Source organism: Podarcis raffonei, chromosome 1 (assembly GCF_027172205.1).
Source record: "Podarcis raffonei isolate rPodRaf1 chromosome 1, rPodRaf1.pri, whole genome shotgun sequence".
Lineage (NCBI taxonomy): Eukaryota > Metazoa > Chordata > Lepidosauria > Squamata > Lacertidae > Podarcis > Podarcis raffonei.
In genome coordinates, this window is record NC_070602.1 from 77,151,697 (window position 1) to 77,173,904 (window position 22,208).

At 43.3% G+C, this 22,208-nt stretch overlaps 1 protein-coding gene across 1 annotated transcript in view; it reads right to left on the minus strand.

The window, feature by feature from the left end:
* The window catches only part of DRD4 (dopamine receptor D4), a 34,906-nt gene extending 13,167 nt beyond the window's left edge, over positions 1 to 21,739 (minus strand). The window contains exon 1 of the mRNA XM_053395021.1: positions 20,951 to 21,739. Coding sequence (XP_053250996.1) covers positions 20,951 to 21,208 — 258 coding nt within the window. The 5' untranslated portion in view covers positions 21,209 to 21,739. The remainder of the gene's footprint in view (positions 1 to 20,950) is intronic.
* Positions 21,740 to 22,208: the final 469 nt, after the last annotated feature.

A 22,208-nucleotide genomic window follows, 5' to 3' on the forward strand; every position in this document is an offset into this window, starting at 1 on the left:
GGTGCAGACAAGTCTAAGGCTCCTTTTATAAATCAGTGATGATGGTCCCTACTCTCCTTTGCATTCAAGCAGTATAACCAGTGGTGTCAGTGAAGCAGGACAGGGCTGAAGTGCCACCCCTTATTTCACTCTGACAATCCAAAAGCAACACAGTGGGCTAATAATATACGTACAATACTTTTATATCACTACTGAATTATGTCTTAATTTACAATCAGATAACGTACAATATATACATGGTGACACCAACTAATATAAGTTAAGAAAGTGTCCCAAAGTGAGGGATTTTTAGGCTAGTATAACACCAAGAAGAATCACTCAAGCTTGAGGCAATATGCCTTCCAAGGTAAGTGTCTTATGCAGTGTTTTGCAGGGAGTGAGCTGAAGGATGTTGGTGCTCCAAACACAGCGACAGGACAGTCCTTCCAGGATAACTGACTGTTTCAATGTTCTTCCTCAGCAAGTAAAACGTCCAAAAGGGTACACAGGATACATATGGTTCAGGTAACTGATCTCTAATATTAGAGACTTCATTTTGTACAGTGAGAATTTCTGCTTTCAATCTGTGTACCCTTTTGGACGTTTTACTTGCTGAGGAAGAACATTGAAACAGTCGGTTATCCTGGAAGGGCTGTTCTGTTGCTGTGTTTGCAACACAGCAGATCTTTTTTGTTATCCCTTATTTCACAGCAGGGAGGAGGATGTCATCTCCAGGGGTGCTATTTGCCAGTTCCCTGCACGCCAAATAAACTTTTCTCAGAAGCAAATCTGCCAAATAAACTTAAGCAGAGGAAGAGGTGGGTTGGTTGCATCAGCGTTCATGGGTAATGGTGAAACTACCACTTCAGTTTTGAAAAATTCCCAAGTCACTTTATTATGACCAACCTAAATGTCACTGTAATGTCCCTCTAGTGGTCAATCTTGGTGTGACACTGAGATATGCATAACTGGACCGCTTGCATTTCTCTCCTAAAAGTAAAAGCAATGGGGGGTGGGGGTGGAATCAGATTAGGACAGCAGTATGCAGAGTTCATGGGGGGGGGGAAGGTTAAATCCTTCCCACCCATGGCATTCTGCTGCTTTTATTTTTATTTCCCATAAAATACCTTTATGCGATTGAACACTAAAAACATCAGCAATAAAAGCAATTACACCATTTCATATGTAAACAATATCATAGTAATTAAAAAAGCAATTAGAGCACTTTTAAATATAAACACGGTTTCGACTCTAGTACTGATATAGGCTGGGATAAAGCTCTCCACTTCAAAGACATGTTGGGAAAGGCAAAAGGTACTCCTGTGCCCAAATGCCTGATGAGTGAGATGGTACCTGCTGGAGACCCTCTTCTGCAGAGCATGCTGATTGGTTGTAGGAGTGCAGGTATCCGAATTGCCCCATTAAAGCTGTTTGCTGTATTGGGGAGGGGGCAGAGAAAAAGAGATGCAGTTATCTGTGTCTACCCATCCCCACACTGCAAATAGCATATCTGGGGAAGCAACTGAGATACCAAAAAGAAAAAGTCCTAGGGGAAAGCCCTGGCCCAGTACTGCAGCCCCATCAGACCCCAGCAGCTTTTGTGGGGGGAGACGGGAGACTGGAGATGCAACCATGGACCTCCTGACTTCAGTTGGGCCCTGAGACTCAAGCAGAACTAAAAGCAAAAAACACTCAAGGTGAGAATACTGCATTCATTTCTAGTTGCCAGGCTATTAGGTTTCTACGGACAGGATGCAACTGCTGGAATGTTCAAAAAGACAGGCCAGTTTACACCCTGGGTAAACCATCATCACAGTTTACACCCCCATCATCATTATCAGCAGCAGCAGCATTTTAACGAAGGCCACCAAATACATAATGCAGGAAAGGCACAGGGGAAGAAACTATGCAGTGACATTACCAAGTTCAGATTCAAGAGATCGTGCCTTTGCTCCCGGGTGGCAAGAGAACGTATGGCATCTCCTCTCCTGCCTCTGTTCTCAAACAATCTGGCCACAGTATCAAAGATCAATTGACTTTCCCTCCCACATGCAACATGGTGCAACTACAGCCCAAGAACTTTGTAGGTAAAAGGAACTGCTATCAGGGAGATGCTGCAGTTGCATAGTTCCTCTCTGTCCCAAAGTTCTTAAAAGCTGCAGGCAGGGTCTGTATGTCTGGACCTGCTAATCCTACAAGACAGCAAAATAGCACCTTGGAGATGCTGAGTCAGTGATCCATTCAGAAGGTGGCAGAGAGCTAGTAGGAACTTTTCGAGCACAATCAGCTTACGAGCCCTCATGGCACTTTACCACCCTGCTTCAAGACGCCACAGCAGTGCACGATACACTGGCAGCATGTACTCAGCTCTGCATCACAGTCACACCAGGAGTGTGCCTTAGATATATGCCCTGGAAGATATAGATAGAGGAAGCTTCCAGGTATTTAAAACGGATACAACGTATAATTTTGGCTTCAGATGCTTCATTCTAGGACACCTGCCAGTGGCATGGTGTCACAAGGCTTGTTCATTTTTAAGTAAACAAACAATCCCCTGTATTGCAAAATATGAGTCAGCAATAATCAGTAATCACATGAGCACTGTTCCAGAGTATTTTTCATTATATCCATTCAAAAAAAGATTGGTTAATGAAGAAATTACATATCTTTCTACTTACGAGTGTTGAACTAATTGGCTGATGAAGAATTCAACGAAATGGTAGTTGTTATCCGGAAACATTGTTCAGCAGATTTCAGAGTTGGACATCAGAATTGGACATTTGCTGATTATACAAAGCTTCACAGCTTGCTCTCCACCGGGTAAAGTCTGGCACCGTGATTTATTTAAGGACTTTCAGAGCCTTTCAGAGACTTCAGTTTGTTAGTTTTGATGTTTTGAATTATTCCATAAAGTTTTTCACATTGTTATTGTTTCTGGCCATCATGTTGCTTTTGATATTGCTTGTTCCTTTTTAAAGCAATATTAGTGGCAAAGAGGCTTGTCATAGGCACTTGGAAAGCTTCACATCCCTCATGCTCTCAAGTCTGGCACAGTTATTTGACTCAAGGCTCGTCCACTCCACACTTCCAGCTGTCCTACTACTTCCTTCTGGGGAAACTCACTCCTTACCACTGAATCAGAGCAAATGTCAACCAGGTTTTCCATGGATTGGCATTTGCTTCAATTCTATGCTAAAGAGTGGGTTTTCCTGGGGAAAGTGATGGGGAAAAGAGAAAACCTCTCAGACTTGTGTGCCTAGAAGGCACATGACAAGTGGAAAATTTCTAGGACCTAAGCTTTCTAGGCATGGGACAATCAGAGTGTGGATGAGCCCTTATTAATAGGAAGGGGAGAAATAGTCTATAGCAAATCTAATAAACTGCAAACTTGCTCAGATACTGGGAAATCACAGAGGGGGGTTGTGAGGGAGAGGAAATGCAGGTTGCTCTTTTCCTTTTAGGCAACCTTTAGCCTCCAGCCAGCCAGATATGGTTCATTACACACACTTCATATCTCTCTGTTGTTTCTAATATTTGGAAGGAAAATGCTGGGTTAAGACAAGGGACTGACTAATGGCGAAGTTACATAGAAAGGAATAACAACAAATGCTGTTGTAATGGGGTTTGCTAATCTATCTGAAGCTATTTGTATAATGAAAATTCCAACAGACTGTTAATAAAAAAGAGCAGAGGGTTTGTATTATGTTTGGGCATTTTCAAATTTACACAACTGTGATCTCTTTGGTGATCGCTCGTAGCCGAGTAAGATGGTCTTCCATAAACACGGTTTTAACAATGAGTCCGTAAGTGGCTGTGGAGGCCAATTCTGGATCCACACGTCCTTCCACAGCGGGGACATTGGTTTCCGTGTGGGAGTTGATCACAGTGTGGATTTGTCAAGCATGCCTTCCTCTTAGCATGTTTCTCCCTTGCGCCCTGAGTTTGAGTGTCTTCAAAGCCCATGACACCTTTGGTAGAGGCTGCTCTCCAACTGGAGCGCTCGAAGGCCAGTCTTTCCCAGTTGTCAGTGTTTATACTGCATTTTTAAAGATTTGCCTTGAGACAGTCTTTAAACCTTTTTTGTTGACGACCAGCATTACACTTTCCATTTTTAACTGTGGTAAGGATGGTACAGATGCCTCAATAGTGTTTTGTCCCTACCTAATGCTGGCAATTAGAGAGTCATCAGAGTCCTGCTGCTCATTAATGTTTAGCAGTCAATTCTACAGACATTTATTATCATCTTCACTTATTATACACTACTTTCATTTGTTTCAAGTGCATTTTTAATAAATAAATGTCGAGCTGTGTACTGGAGTACTGAGCCATTGCACATCCATCCTAATGCACAATAATCCCAAATAACCCCCTATCCAGCCAAGAAAGGATGGAAAGATGGATCTGAGGAGGAAGAACCGGGTTCCCAGTCACTGCAAGTGCTGCTCTTGCTACTGGATTCCATACCACATCACAGGACTCTATGAAAGTGCTTCTCTTGTCTTAGAACACGAGAGCATGCAGCTCATGGACTGGTAACAGCTCTCCAGGGTTTCAAACAGGGAACATTCCCAGTCTTACATGGAGATGCAAGAGATTGAACCTGGGACCTTTTGGATACAAAGCACAGAATCGTAGAGTTGGAAGGGACCGAGGATCATCTAGTCCAACCCCCTGCAATGCAGGAATATGCAGCTGTCCCATAGGGGGATTGAACCTGGAACCTTAGCATTATCAGCACCAAGCTCTAACCAATCCAGGCTGACACTGAGCCACAGCCTTTCCCTGCACTAACACCTCCTCCACCCACAGAGATGGATGTTAGTATTTCATGCATCTGATGCTGCAGATGTGATTGGTGTAATTCACATGCCTGTCTGGTAAGACCATGGGAACGGAAGACAGCCTTATCTCTCTTCCATTGTGGGTACTGTTGGACTGTACTTTTGCTTTTACTTCTGTTCTGTTCTCTCCTGGAACTGATGAGAGAGGACGCCATAATTCTTTGTACATAGTATGTAAATAAATACATAGATTAGCTCTACGGTGTCTCATGCTTCCTGCTGTGTAATGCTAGAAGACTAGTGTGCATATACCATCTGGTATATGTTGCTGAGCACGCTGGAGAAGAAGCGAAATGCCTTTTCCAGAGCTGCACAGGACAGCGGGGGCTGCAGGAGCACCTCAGGGTGTTTTCCAATCAGCAGAGGAGAGGGGCTGGAAAGACCTGCAACCAAACCCTAAATTCCTACTTGTGGAGAGTCAAAAGCAGGGTTTGAAATTAGCAGGGCGCCAGGCACATTTTGCACCTAAAGGTTCTCCATTTGCGAGCACCTCAAAAAGTCTGGGTGCCATTTTTTGTGCCTGGCTGACACTCAAGGATTACTGAAATGTATGTGCTTTGAAGCTTCAAAGTATATGTTAGGGATAGACAATATGTTAATGAGTTTAACAATAAAGAGTAGAGTGTTTTGAAAACTGAAGTACGGTACCAATTTGCAAGCACAAAATTAAACATTAACAATTTCTGCTAAAATGTGATATTAACAATGTGTCACTTACGTGAATTGTGTATTAGTTCATGCTTATCAAAATAATAAATAGAAAGTTTTGCCACACAAACATCCCCCAGTGGCAACTAGGCATTCTGTTTGGGTGCTCACAACCCAGGTCCCAGAAGCATTTGGCTCCTAGCTTTACTATCCCATTTTCTAGCCTACTGGTCTAACATTCCTTGCTGCTTCCAATAAGAGAGGATGGCCGTGTGCTCCTGAGTGTGTGCTTTCTTTTCCTTGCACCATTGAGACTGGCACATCACATTTCCTGGATTCTCAAAGTAAAGTATGCACTCACTGAACTAGCAGGTGGGTGGGGGCAAGCTTTCATAAATTTTATCTGGAAAGCTGAAGGAAATAATGAAACAATAATTGAGGACCTGACAAGCATTTTGTGTGAGCTGCTGAACAGATTTTAATGGCACATTTTGGCATATTACTAATCCATTCCTGCAAGAAGTACTAAAAAGTAGCCCCAAATGAATGGTCTGGTAGCAATTCATTTATGATACATTAACTCAAGCTGTTCTTCTGCACATTTCCTTGATGCTGCACTATTCCAGGGTGACTTTAGACTTTAATCGTATTCATATTTAGGATTGCATACACAGATCTCACTGCTTCATTCTCAGGGTACTGGATGAAATTCTCTCCCGATAATTGATTTTACATTACAATTAACTTACACACTCACAGCGCTCCAGTAGTCCTCTTTAGAGGAACTGTTCATTGTGTAATGTCATCACTCAGGAAGATAATTAACAGCATTTGCCCCTTACCTAAGACAGAAAACATAGGAATTGGTTTGGCGCTGAATTGGTTCATTGCCTTTTTTAGTCTTCCCTGTTCAGAATATGAGTCCATGGCAACTGTATGATTAATATCTATGGGTTGATAAAACTAACTATTCAAGTCAGAATCCATAATTATGGTGATAATAGGATAATAGTGAGTGCAGGCTTGGAGATTTTTAATCAGAGCTTAAGGCTAAGAGTTCAGTTTCCTATCAAAATATTGTGTCTGCAATGATCATCTAAAAATCTGACAAACATTAATTTCTATACACTACAGTCAGTATAAATCCCAAAATACTTCTTAATAAGCAAATAAGGAGATAGGATCTCCTAATTTTATTAGTTTTCATGATTAATAGAGAACAGCTTAGTTTTCAGGTATAAATTCCAGTTCCAAATCTATGCTTCGGTACGTATACAGGGTTGTTGTTTTTTGCACACAGTGCAAAATGTGGTAAAATGTGGACTGGACGAGGTAACTGTGAGGTGGATTTGTAGCTGGTTGACTGACCAAACCCAGAGAATGCTCACTGATGATTCCTCATCAACTGGAAAAACATGACAAGTGGGGTGCCACAGGGTTCTGTCCTGGGCCTGTGGTTGTTCGACATCTATATAAATTTCTTGAATGAAGGAATTGATGGGGTGCTAATCAAATTTGCAGATGACGCCAACCTGGGAGGGGTAGCCAATGCTGCAGAAGACAGAATCAGGAATCAATATGACCTTAACAGATTGCAGAACTGGGCCCAAGCTAACAAAATGACTTTCAGTAGGGACAAATATTAAGGTTCTACAATTGGCAAGGAAGAACCAACTGCACAAATATAAGACGGGGACACCTGGTTTGCCAGTAGTACCAGGAGTCTTGGTGGACCACAAGCTTAACATGAATCAACAGTGTGATACAGCAGCAAAAAAAGCTAATGCTATTCGAGGCTGCATCAACAGAAGTATAGTGTCCTGATCAAGGGAAGTCAAAGTACCCCTCTATTCTGCCTTGGTCAGACCACACCTGGAGTACTGTGTCCAGTTCTGGGCACTACAATTGAAGAAGGATATTGACAAGGCTGGAATGTGTGCAGAGGAGGGTGAACAAGATGATCAAGGGTCTGGAATCCAAGCCTTATGAGGAATGGTTGAGGGAGTTAGGCCTGCATAAGAGGAGACTGAGAGGAAATATGACAGCCATCTACAAATGTCTAAAGGACTGTCAGGTGGAAGATGGAGCAAGATTGTTTATTCCTGCTCTGGAGGCTAGTCCGCAAGCCAATGGCTTAAAGTTACAAGAAAAGAAATTCTGACTAAACATCAGAAAAAACTTTGTTGGAAGCTGTTGGACTCTTCTTCCTTGGAGGTTTTTAAGCGGAGGTTGGATAGCCATATGCCGTGGATGCTTTAGTTAAGATTCCTGCACTGAAGGGTTTTGGATGAGATGACCCTTGGGGTCCCTTCCAATTCTATGATTCTATGATCAAACTGAAAAATTAACAGCAGCCTTCAGAAACCTCTGTTGTAATTATGCAGAAAGCACAGGAAAAGTGGTGGTTTGTATATTTCTAATTTCGGCACTGTTTGTATCCAGGAACCAGAAACAGCCACACTGCAAACCAAATGTATACATTACTCAGTCTGTGGTGTTTAAACAAAGATCCAACAAAGGCAGAAGTTTATTCACAGTGTCAGTACACTAAATTCCTCTTTCAGTCACAGATAAACATCCCTATAATGGGTTCAATTATTACAGATACAAAGCCAAGTCACAGATACCAACCCAAGTTCACATTGATATCAACAGGTCTTAAATGCAAACTAAACTGGACAACATTGCTCCAGATTGAATTTATTCATAAAATGGTGTTAAGTATATTCTGAAAAGAAAAAGGCTGAACATTTAAAAGGCCTGAGACAGATATACAGAACACAGCAGTTAGTTTTGAAAATCTTGGTCTGAGATTTTGGACACTAATTCTTTCCAACTGGCTTTTCATCATCATCATCAACCCCCCCCCCCAAAAAACCCCCACCTAAAGCAAAGTTAGATCCCTTTTACCAAATATCACATATCCCCATTTTCCATGTTGTCTTTGTGGCTTTCAGGCAAGAAACTGTTTTATGCTTATTGCACTAAATGTACTACATGTTAACCAAAGCCACAGCTGTCTCTTTGATGCTTGACTAACTGGATTAACAGAGGCCAAACCCGCTTCAGCCTGGTCACAAGGTTAATTGTTACCTGATTATACTGAGTTGCTGGAGATTAGCTTGCTAGGGGACACAGTGTAAAGCTTTAGAGATCTTAAATGTGCCAGGCCTCCTTTAAATAGTGCTCCAGAGCAAGAGATCCACCAGAAGCTCTTCTTTATCTTCTATTTTGTACAGCCAGAGTTTTCAGTGTTTCCATGACAAGCACCAATGGTACAGAGGCTAAGATTAGAAGGCTATAGCAAATATTTCTCTGGGGAAAGGCACTCAATGAGACTCTTATACAACAAACCTTCAGGGAAGGGCCATAGCTCAACAGTACAGCAAACGTTCTTCATGCAGAAAGGTCGCAGGTTCAGTTGTCAGCATCTCCAGGTAGGACTGGGGGAAAAACTTCTTTCTGAACCCCTGGAGAGCCATTACTGAGCTAAATGTGTTTGCTTCCTCTTGGTAAGAAGATCTACCACGCTGGTGTTTTCCTCCATTCAAGCCCAAATCCTAGAATATGATATCTCTGATACCACATCATGCAAATCCAAATCATAGTTCTCTTGATGCAGTTTGTGGATGTCACTATTGCTGGCTGGAAGATTTCATCTTGTGTCACCTTGCCCAAAAGTAGCCAGTCCTCTCTGGTTCTACTGCATCTTCCAGACTCACCCAAACCAGCCATAGGGCAGGCTGGCCCATCGATGAGGTGAGGTGAGCTGACTGCCCTGGGTGGCAGGATCCACAGGGGCAGCAGATCCCAATGAATACCTTTCTTCCCCACTAGTTCCTGATACAGATCTCACCCTTTCTTCCCTGATGGGGAGGGGGGCACCATTTTGCAGTTTGCCACAAGCACCAAAATGTCTTGGGTCAGCCCTGGTCATAGGCAGCTTCAGGGTTTTGTGTTCTCCCTCTAGCAGAGGGGTAAGGGAGCTCCAATTAGTTTCTCAGCACCCCAAACAACTATCTTCCTCCCAACATCCAAAGCACATGCTCCTCAGGGAAATGCCCACCTTGGGATTACACAGTGAACTACATATCCAAGGATATGTGCCCCATATTATATTTCCCAATTCCCCACGTGCTGCAGCGACCCTAAAGAAGCAAAGTTTTCTCCTCAAACATTTAAAGAAACCTTATTTTCCTAAACCTTCCTTCCCACCCTTAAAAAAAAAAAAGGAGCAGGCTAGTCTGCACAGACAGAGAGAACATGAAGAATCTGTGAAAGAATTCATTAAGACTGATATTTCAGGTCGTAATAAAAATTAGGCGATGCCACTAAAGAGAGCAACTAACATATAGCTGTTGTCTTGCAAATAAAACACAAGCCCTATAAATTTTGCATGCACCTGTAAATGTTGATGTCTAGTGACTGAATCTTGTTAATTTCAGATGGTTGATTAGTATATACCACCTCTTTTTTATCTCAACTGGCACAAGAGTCCTTCTCCCTTCTGTCATCAGACCAAGTGTATATATAGTATCTTAAACCTGAAAAGGCTGCCCTGTGCACCGCCCCCCCCCCGGGGAAGTTTGAGGAAAGCAGATGAATAAAGATGGCACTGATGGATTCTCAGATGTGTGCTGAGAGGGAGAGACACAAGGAAAGCAAACAGAAGCTTTGAAAAATGTGGCTCTTTGAAATTTCAGAAAGTGCATCACATACCTTCAGAAAAATGGTTGCACCAAAAAGTAAGAGAACATGACTATTCTCAAAGCCATGACAACTATTTACCAAAGACGTTCTGCAAACAGTACAGATGATAAACCGATGAGAACACTACGATGGTTAACTCATTTCATACTTCTTCAGAAGCAGAATGGAGAATCATTTGTAGACGGTGGCCATAAATCCCTTTCAATGCCTCTTTCTTTCAGGAATGTGTTATTCCTATTAATCTTCTTTGAATCTTCTATGAACTTTTAATCATTTGAGTTCAATCTGAAAGCTGTGGCTCAAAAGACTGTAATCCAAAAGTGAAGAAATTTAGAGTTCCAGGCAAGGAGTAAGTTATACCAATATGCTGTTGTTGCTGAAGGAAATACTAAAGGAAGTGGTAGAAAATTTGTATTTGCAATTTTGTAGTCCATATACAAATATCTACACATGTCCACATGTATAGCTGTTCATATTGTTACAATTATTATTAATGATATCATTCATTTTCACTTGGGTTCCTGTAACTTTGTCTTTATATATATAACTTTGTTATTTATATGAACAGTAATGGAACAAATCACCAAAAAGTACCTAATCTCCAGGAAATAAGTTCATTTTTTAAAATTCTCTACATAGAAAAACCCATACTAGGTGAGAAAGTGAATGGATTGGCTAAAGGAGAACCATGCCGATTCTTTATTTAGGTTTTCCAGAGATATCCAACATGATGAATGAGCACTACGTACCCTTAAAAGTTTCCCTCTTATAAAAAGTAATAAGAATAGTTGATGAGAGCTTTGTTTAGAGCCTGCAATGAGATAGAGGAATATGCAGCTATTGGTTTAGAAACACATTGTCCCAGGTATCTGTTTTTAGTAGATAGCAGTCATGACAGATATTCAAGAGTAACTTGGAAAAAGGTCATTTTTGAAGGCCTATCTTCAACCATGCTGAATGAAGCAGTCTGTTAGAAACATTTCCTTTTCTCTTCATTCAGTGACTTTTTAAACAGATGTTTATGCAATAAAATTTGATGTGAATGCAGTTAGCAGATCTACTTCAAAGCATGGTCACTTATGGGTTAGGAAATGGGCTGATCAAGTGAGTTTTCTTGCAGATAAAGACTTGCAGAATGCTATAACATGGCTGCATTTGTACATCACACTTAACTAAAAGTGAAAAAAACAACTGTGGAGCCAGGCATACACTTAGAATTAAGGAACAAGACACCTTAGAGCACATGCTCAGCCCAGGGATTTGTTTTCAGTAGCAGAAGTGAGCTCACAGTTTTTGTCACTCACAAAACTCCTCATTTCCTCCCCAAGTTTTGTTCAATTCAATGGCCTAATTTGTGCTGGAAGAACCTTTCTCATTCACTGTCATTGATAAACAATTGGGACTCAGAAACTTTTACCTAGGTAAGCCCAGGTGAGCCTTGGACTCACACCCTCCTCCTTCTCTGCACTGGTGCAGCTTTTGCATATCAGACTGTCATGTTCATTATGATTTGTTTGAAACAAGCCGTACTGAAGTCATTGAGTCAGCAGCTAGCAAGCCTTACTGTCACCTCTCAGTTAAGAACCCTCAGTTGACCCTTTATAAAGGTTTGGAGGAAGATTTGCATATGGGGCGAGTATTAGTGAGGACTTCTCAAGGCAGATCAACAGATTGCCTGTAGCCATTTCAAGCATTCAACAGACTTTTGAAGCCAGTCCAGAAGAGCAGGACAGCAGATAAATAGATTCACTGGAAGGTACAAAGGTTGAACCTTTTTGTTTAAACTAGCTCTCAGCTCTGAGGGTCCCATACATTTTTGTAGAAGAGGTGTGGCTTATGATGTCTTGGAGATGCTGATTCTGCCCTCCATTCAGAAGCTGGCAGAGAGATACTAAAAAACCTTTTGAGCATAAGCAATTTATGAGTCTCCACTGCATTTTGCCACCCTTCTTTTAAGATGCCAAAGTAATGCATGGAGACACTAGCAGCATGTACTCGAGTAGATATGCATTACATTCACACCTGGAATGTGTTTTAGACATTCATTCTAGAAGGGTACAGTTGTACTTCTCTTTGGGGATGAAGTTTGCAGGTATTTAAAAATGTCACTTTGGGTATAATGTATAATTTTGGCTTCCAATGCTTCATACTAGGACACCTACCAGTGGTATGATGTCACAAAGCTTGTTCAGTTTTAGAGCAATGTCAGTGGCAAAAAGGCTTGTTGTAGGCACCTGGAAAGCTTCACATCCCTCAAGGCACTCAAGTCTGGCACAGTTAACTGATGGAAAGAGGAGGAATAGCAAATCTGATAAGCTGCAAACCTGTTGAGATACTGGGAAATAACTGAGGGCATGCATGGGGAACCTGTGGCCCTCCAGAGCTTGCTAGGCTACAGCTCCCATAATTCCTGACATCTGTCTATGCTGGCTGTGGCAGATGGCAGTTGTAGTTCAACAGCATCTGAAAGGCCGGAGCTTCCTCACCCCTGACTATGAAGGGCACCAGAACATAAGAGACTGATAAATTCCTCATTTATCAACTTTGATGCAACCGTGCTCCCTTTGTAAGAGAAAGTTTGCATACAGAGGGTTGCAAACTGCACTCCTCAAAACTATTTTTTTACTGTACAGTATAAGCATTGGGGGAGGGCCACAGCCCCAAAACTGAAAGTTAATTTTAAAAAGGACAATACCCTGTATCGAATTTTGATTGCCCTTATGCAAACACACCTGATATTATTTTGTGTACATCCTATTGTCCTATCATGATAAAGCAGATAGGTAAAACAGGTAAAGGACCCCTGGATGGTTAAGTCCCGTCAAAGGTGACTATGAGGTGCGCCGCTCATCTCGCTTCAGGCCGAGGGAGCCGGCGTTTGTTCACAGACAGCTTCCCGGGTCATGCGGTCAGCATGACTAAACCGCTTCTGGCACAATGGAACACTGTGACAGAGCACATGGAAATGTCATTTACCTTCCCACCGCAGTGGTACCTATTTATCTACTTGCACTGGTGTGCTTTTGAACTGCTAGGTTGGCAGAAGCTGGGATAGACCAACGGAAGCTTAACCCGTCGCGCGGATTCAAACTGCCGACCTTCTGATTGGCAAGCCCAAGAGGCGCCGTGGTCTAAACCACAGAGCCATCCTCTCCCCAAATCTACAGGTGAGCCAGGAGGGTGCACTTCAGCAAGGGAAGCAAGTGAGAACTGTTTCAGGACCCTGGACAGAGGACAAGGAGCAGATTACGTGTTCCACAGAGAACATCAAAAACAGAAATGATTATTGAGCACTAAGACAACATGGAAAAAGTCAGGACCATTCAAACACAAACACACACACACACTGCAAATTGTACTCATTATGTAAACATACACAGAAATAAAATAAAATAAAATAGCCATAAAACAGCTTCTGAACACAATATTAAACCGCAATGAAAAAAATCTAACTTGACAACCTAACACAAATAAGCAAAACAAATGTTGAGCCAGACTATACTTCTCCAGCTCTGACCTCTTGCTGTGGAGTACACAAAACCTTAGTGGGGCATCTACTCTAAAGTCCAACATTCTGTCATCTCTACCAGGGATGTTGCCTATGTTAACACACTAGCTCTTGGACACAAGTTTATTAGTTCCTTGATGAAACTAAGCTAGGATGGGGGCAGCTATGAACTGTGGGGGTCTAGACTCAGAAACTTGAGAGAAATGGTGGTGTTCAGGCCCAGTGTTTCCTCAGTTGGCATCAATGACCTCTTGGTCTCTGTGTGTGTCATTGCTGGATTCCGTAAGATAAAGACACCTATGAAGTCAAAGGAGATGCTCTTCACAATTGGTAAGGATTTCTATTTAACAGAATGTGACTGCCTTATCATATACAGCCCAATATAACAAATATATTGCATGCTGAGTAAATTAAAAAGAAGAAAAGAAATAAGACTAAACATGATACTGTTTTCTGTAGAATTGGGAACAAGAAAGCCCACCATTAGGCTGATGAGGCTTTCCTTGTTGAATAACAAATCAACCTTCACTTGTTAAAGAGTGTTATTGTGTCCCCTCCCAGCAAGCAAAATGCACCAACCCCCCCCCCAAAAAAAAAACCAAGAGGGGAATCGTTTAGCCAACCACTGGTGATTCACTCTTCTTTCCTAATGAATTGTATTAAAATAAGTAGCTAAGTGGTTAACCCTGGTTTGACTGAATAGGCAGCAACAACCCAGCAAAAGCTATAATATTGAATTGACTGCCTGCTGGCATCACCTTTCATCCAAAACTAATAGAATTCACACTGGAGATGATAGAAAGGGCTACTAGGATCTTAATGGAGAGAGAAAATCACCCTACAGTGCTCTAACTACTCCAAATGGTTTATAGCAGAATTTGTGTGCTCTTGACAGGAGGAAATAAAAGAGACTACAGGGATATCGGCAGAGCTGACAACCCTTCTGGTCTGATTGCAACCCCAGAGGCACTGTGTAATTCTTATAGAGTCCCTGCTCCTGGCATGATATATAAAGAAACACATACATCAAAACAAAGGTGATGTTGCTGTGTGAGGTCTATAATTTTAGATCTCACAGGTGAGAGGAAGGAGAAATCCCTTAAAGAGTTCAGAAGCTGGGGTCTGGTGTAGACTAACACCAGTAACCATGGAGTTGACTATGGGATCACTACTCCTTGTTGTAGGGATGGTTAGACTGTCTTGCACAAATTTCTACTCCCCATGGACTTTAAAGCACCAGAACTAACTGTGGTTAGCACTAACCAGAGTAACCTTTTACCAGGATTTAAAGCTAGTCAGTAAATCCTGATTGCAAGGAAACCTAGTTATTGCTAGCCATGATAAAATCTGGTGCCAATGAGATCCTTAACTCTAGTTATGACCAGTGGGGCAAGGGAAAGAGAATTCCTGCTAGTGATGAGCTGTGAAGGGATTGGGGTGGGGAGGGGGGGAGCTAAAAAGCATGTTACTCTGAAGACCTTTCCCAGACTTGAATGTGGTAAAGCGACTGCACAGTGTTACATCAGCACTAGCTCCAGAAGGCACATAAAAATAATTCAGGATCTTGACATTATACCCAGATGTTCAAATCAATCTAATGATTTATGCATCTTACAACTAGAGATCTCCATCTCCTGTTTGTTCACTCCTTCGCTGAATGATAAGCCTCTGGTGAAATGCTCTCATTATGCTCAAATTATAAGCATTTAACAACTGCTTCTACTTCCAAATATGGGATGCTTCCATTTTTATGTTCCCATTGCTAGATTTTAAAAATACCAAACTACTGGGTTAAAGCTTATTCTTCTGATATGCTATCAGTGCAGCATGATCCAATTGCTGAGGACTGTGGGAATTACTCTAGCTTTTTTGCAGTCCACAAAGCAGAATCTGGTACACTTTGGGAGCAACTGAGAAAGGGAGGGTTAAAAAAAGGCTAATATCACCCTGAAGTGGTCAAAATATGTATCATTATATCTAACTGTTCAACTTTAAATATTGTACAAGTGAGGAAGCTGTTGCACCCAATAGTTGTGCAAGGGGAAGGCAGCTAGCACAACCAATGTTTGCAGTCCCCTCTTTCCCCTACAAAGGGGGTGTCTAACCTTTGGCCTTCCAGATGTTGTTGGGCTCCAGCTCCCATCAGCCCCAGCCAACATGACCTACAGTCAGGGATGATGGAGACTGATTTGTAATCCAACAACATCTGGAGGCCACAGCCTCTAACCCCCAGCTATGGTTGGTTGGCATCCATCAAGAGACAATGGAGCATGCCTCTGGGGGGTGAAGTCAAAGCACTGCATTAACAGTACCGAATTGACATCCCTTCCCCTCCCCATCTATACATGATCATTTGTTGAAATTATTGTACTTTTTCCTTCCATAAGACATCTCTTGTATTTTCCATCTGAGGCACCAAATTTATTTCTACCATGGGATGATTGGCACCATCATAATAAACTAATTAGGCTCGTTTTTAAACAAGAGCAAAACCAGAATCTGATCACCAATCTTCGTTGGATTTTCAGTGAGCTAAAGCTGTCACCAACAAATTATTCACCTTAAAATAATCATTAAAAGCTATGATACAATTGCTGGAAATATTTAAAATATTATTGCTACGTGGAGAAAAGCCCAAAGAAGGGGAAGGATGACTGCTTTCAAGCATCACTTGACTGAAGAAGTCACAGTGGCATATGTCTAAAGGACAAAGCAAAGGTAAGAACCGCCCCCCCTTAAATAGGGTCATAAATGCCCAAAAAATGCAGCTCATAATTTTTCTTGGAGCAATTAAACTACATCTGTCAGATTAAGGCAGCAAAGAGATTGAGGAACATGGCCAAAAACCTATGTGTGTTGTCACTGCATACCAAAGTTTATTTGCAACGCATGCATCCCTCTTTTCCTTGGCTATTTTGCCTTTCCCTATCAGTTGGGCAAGGCAGGTTCTGCCTATCACAGGGAGGCACATTTCTGTTCACTGTGCTGCAGCTTGTGGAGAACCTTCATTGTACAGACATGTTGTGTCCTTAATGGGCAGAAGAAACACCGTTTTCCAAGGAACACATGGGTCGTTACATCAATATTGGGCTACCCTGAATGAGGTGGGCAATCCTCATGCTTCAGTAGGACAGGGAGATATCTCTAGCTTTCTAAACAGCTTCACATCACACACATACAAATTTTGGAAATGTATGTACTATACTATACATGTCTTCGCTAGGGTTTTATGCCCTTGTTGGAATATGAACACCTGCCAATTCAGCAGAAAACAGCTACGCTCTGAAGGCAAAAGAAGAAAAGCCACCACAGCTCCTCTTCCTTTACCATGTGTTGTATTTGCTATGACGTTGTATAGCTCCTAGTACAGGCCAGTGTAGCCTTTGACTCACCAAGCTGAATGCAACTACCAGCAGCAAATTTAACCCTTTTTTGGGGGGAGGAGCTACCTGCCCAGAAATGTGAAAACAGGAAGCCTGTCAAGTACCTTGGATGCGACAATAGATGGGTAGTTGGCTACATTCAGCCTTATAGGTTATGAGTCGTGCATGTTTGCTCTAACACTTCCCTGCAGTGCCACAGTTCCCAAATCATCCAAACACTCCCATCTTTTCCAGGCCCTGTTGTGCTGCCGACTCTCTACTTCTAAGTCATACTAATCTCATAAAACATTCGGAAATCCTGTCCACCTCTTGCTCTGGATTTTATGTGATGCATACATGCGTGGGTCTTCTAACCCTGTGCTCTACCTGTTTTCATAGATTTTGAGCACCACTGACTGCTGCATATATATTTGCCCTGGGATGTTTGGGAAATTCTATTGAGCATCTCTCTTTTACGTAAGCCATGCCCTCCTGGTAACTTTTGAATATCAATGTTTCAGGATTCACATGCTAGAAGATACCGCTCTTCAAAATCTTTCTCAGCAATTCATCGAGTCCTATAATGGCTAGTTGACACAGGTTTTGCATTCTGTATATAATCAGTCAAAATAACTCCCTACCCTCCTTGCACATCACAGGTTTCATGGATGTTCAAACTTTGGATGTTGCACATCACAGGTTTCATGGATGTTCAAACATGGATGTTCAAACTACTTCAAACTTTGCTGAAACCGTATAGTTATCAACATTTTGCAAATGGAAAAAGGATAAAGTATCTCAAAGGGTCAGAGATACAACAAAACCAAGGACTCAATAATGTGTTCCTCTAACCACTGTTTCATTATTTGAAACTGAACAATATTAGACAATTTGCAGAAAAAATCAGTATGAGTCTTTAAGAACTGCACATGCAACAGAATAAAGACTTGTGTGCTTTAAAGCAGAGATATACGAGGATCAAAAGCTGGTGGATATTATTTTCCAGTTTATTTCAATGGACTATGAGATCAGGAGCCATGCAAGCATTACCCAAAAGCTGCATTCACTTGCATGTAAATGGGAAGAATGTTTTAGCTCAAAAGGCTTCTTTTCTTCTTTAAATTAGAGGTACCCTTGGAAACATAAGTGCTTTTTTCATCTAATAACAGCCTGCTAAGATAATGGATAATAATAGGGTGTGGTATGTGTCGCATCACTGTTTCTAATTCATATTCTAATACATATTTCTGACATTCAATCTACTCCACATTTAGCTCCTCTCACACCTCTGCCTCACAAGACTTCCATTAACTCCAAATGACTTTGAATCAGATCTAAGAGGGAATGGCACACCTACTTTGAACATTAAATCTTGGTTATGCTGTAAAACAGAGACCTGTGACAGGGATGCATGCACACATATCGATGCCCCACAAAATAACCCCTAGCCCCTACAAGTAAGCGAACAGCAAGGCAAATCATCCTAATTCAAGCTGCCCATGGGTTTTATCTTCTAGTCTTCCTCAGATGCCACACAAATTTTCAATGACAAAGAAACCAAAGCTAAACAAATGTTCAGCTCTGGAACAATATGCTCTCCAAATCTGCAAGAAGCACTTGAGTTTCTGCTACATCTGCCATTTGGCTTATCTGAGATCCACCTGGACATTGTAAATCTCCCATGTATCAGTTGGCTCACTTAACTAGCACTAACAGTGCTCTCATTTATCTCAACTTCTGATTTTCCAAATGTTTTGCATGAGATCAGCACAGAGTGGCAAAGCTAGATAAGTTTAGATCCTTGACTAAATGGCCTTATAGGCACCCTCCCCCCACCCCAAAAAAAGGTGGCTGTGTATTTTACTTCCTCTGCCATTCCATGCTGTACAACTGATTGTACATTCCTGACACGTTAGGACAAAAAGCAAACAAAAAACAGTTTGCCAACCCTGATTAGTTTCACATTTTGAACTCATTTAAATCATAACCCCGCTGTGACTGCAGGAAGAAAATGGAGCTCATTTGTGCTGCCCTAATGGTAAAGGTGTTTGCATGAAAATAAGCACCACATTTTTGTAGAAAGAAATAATATATTTATTGAAGTAGAAATAATAAAATGACCAAGTATGTGTCTGCCTGTCTGGTCCCAACTACATAATTTGTTTAATAAAAGAGGAAGGAAATAGGAAAGATGTTGCAACAATGACCATCACCCCCGGTTGGCTCTAGCATGCCCGCAGAAATCCTAGTGCCATTGCCACCCCCACCTGTCACTCTCTGGGTGTTCCTCAGTGAGCAACCTTGGCTGAGGAGCCCTGAGCTTCAGCCCTAAGACCCGGCCCTAGCTGCAGCCACTGTCCACACACTGCTTCCAAACTACCCAAAACCACAAAAGTTTAGGCTGCATTCCTTAGCAGATGTCCTAGAACCTTGGTTGAACTTCTTCAGGAGTAACCTTATGTTTAGTTTCAAGCCATGACTCTATGTAACAGTGTTTATGCTACATAAATCCATAATGCCCCATGGTGCTGAAACTTGGATAGAAAACACGTTTTGTTTCATTTCCTAGCTAATTTCCCCAGGTTATGAAGACACTTGCAACTTCAGCATCAGATTCTATGGTAAAATTGTTGCAAATTAGCTATTTAAGATTAGTCAGTATTGAGGAAATGTCAGGCTTGAACCAAAGAGATCTAAACACAAATACCTCTTCTATAACAGACATACTGAAGAGTTTGGACAAATCCCCTACTTACATACCTCCACTCCTCATATGTTAAAAAACCCAAACACTACTGTCAGAAAGAAGAACTACTGTATTTTCCTGTCTATAAGACGCCCCCATATATAAGACGCCCCCTATTTTTCGGGACTCTGATTTAAGAAAATGGGGGGGAGATGGCCCCCATGTATAAGATGCCCCCAAATTTTGGACATTATTTTTAGGGGGGAAACCTAGTCTTATATATGGAAAAACATGGTATATACCCACAGATGACATAGTAAAACAACCCATCATCATCAATAGGCCATTGCTCCTGTACCACCATAGTCCTGACAATATTCAACCAACGCCCAGACCTGTGGCTGTGTAATATGCCTTTATCCACCTAGCATTACATATTGAAGTGCCAACAATCATACCGTTAGCAGAAAACTTCAAAGAAATTAGGACACCACAGAACTGCGGCATCTGTTGTGGTCTGAACACATTTGCACAGGTCTTTCTCAACCACTAGACAGAAAGTACAGAAGGTACAGGCTCATTCTGTGGTGATGCTCTGCCTGCCTCCCTGTCTCTTGCAGGCTCATGCAAGAGACACTGTCCACACAGCAGCTACAAAGCTTGCAATGTAGATGTGTGCTCTCTGCTCCCAGTTAGCCCCACAGGCTCACCTAGACAGCACAACACCCCCAAACTCCATGAAGTCCCACAGCAAGTCCCTGACAACTGTGTGCAAGGTCTAAGCACTGAAGCAACATTTCACAGGCTTTCCATTACAGGATCCCAAACATGCCCACAAGGCACGACAAGCTTTCCTGCAAAGGCTGCCATGTGGCATTCAAATCTGCAATAGTCGACAAGGATTTGGGGACCTTTGGAGAGTTGTGGGAAAGAGAAATTCCGACAGGTCCTGCTTTTCTCCTCCTTGGGCAACACTAGGACTCAGCAAGCTGCACCTACCTTGAAATCCCCTCCTGCTGCACAACTCTCTTTAAAGTCCCGGCCACTCGTTGCACCTTACCTTCTGAAGTATATATAGACGTGCTTCAAAACAAGGGATATTTATTAACATAGGTGGTGCCTACTCCCACCCCTTCAAATAAAGGTTGCATGGGAAATTACCTTCGCGAGGGGGAAACAGGAAAGCGAGGCGAGAAGAAAAGGCGATGGACTTTACCTCTGAGAAGACGTAGAGAGGTAAGACGAGGATGGCCAGGAGCAGGTCTGCCACGGCCAAGCTGACGATGAAGTAGTTGGTGGTGGTCTTCAGCGCTTTCTCGGTGCACACGCTGAGGCACACCAGCAAATTCCCGCTGATGATGAAGAGGATGAGGAAGACGCCGAAGACCAGCGCGGCGAAGTTGTAGTCCGGCTCCTCTTCGGGAGTGGGGCAGGCGTCGGTGGCATTGAAGGCGGGGGTGCTGTTGGCCCCCATGGCTCCCGCTCGCCGCCCTTTCACTTAGCACCCGCGTCCCGCCGACGGTCGCTTCTGCGCCTGACGAGCTACAAGGCCGAAGAGCTTCACGGGCTCATGGTCCTTAAACGGCAGGGCTCGGCTGGCGAAAGAGAGTCACCTCGCCCCGGAGCTGCCTGGGCGGGAGCCAGCGCCCAGGCTGCCCCACTCCATCACCGAGTCAGAGGAGCGATCCCGGCGAGCAAAAGGCGGCAAGAGAGACGCCGAGGCTCGGCGCCGCCCGGTCCCTGCTCGCGAGGGACTTCTCAGCAGCCGGCGCGCTTTGCTACTCGCCTCAGCGACTGGGCGCGGCCCCTTTCCCGAAGTTTTCTTTCCCGCTCGACCCTCGCCAACCAGCCGGGCGGGAAGAAGGAAGAAGCCCTCGAGGCTTCCTTCCGCGCGCCTAGAAGAGGAAACGCGTCCGTGCGCAACGCACGCGCCGGACCCTTGCAAGTCCCGCTCACTTTTTTCTCCTGTTCGAGCCCAGCTCTGCTGCCCCGGCGCGAGCTACAAGTGGGTCACCTCGAGGCGAGGAAAGCGAGCTGACTGGACGGAGGGAGGGAGGGAGGGCGCTCTGACGGGGAGGCCGGGCTGGGCCGCGCGCGAGGAGCCGACGGCCAATCAGCAGCGCCCTGCGCGGCGCAATCCGGGCACATGTGGGCAGCGGGAGACCCGTGGTTCCTGCGCCTCACAGCGCCTGGCAGGAGTCCCAGGCGACGTCGCGCCAAAATCTGCCACAGACCGCCCAGAGACCTGGCTTGGGCGCTCGCACGTGCAGCTCCTTAGAAGGTTTCTCGGGGCACGAAATCGCCACAGGGAACCTGAGGCGTTGCCAGACAATCGGAAGGTCCCGAGAATGTCTGTTTTTGCGGGATTCCCACCCAGGGCCGTTACCGCGGTAGATGTCGCCACGTGGTAGGCTTCCTACAAATCTGATAAAAGGGAAAGGGCAAATAGCTACTGGCAAACAGGGTCAGGGAGA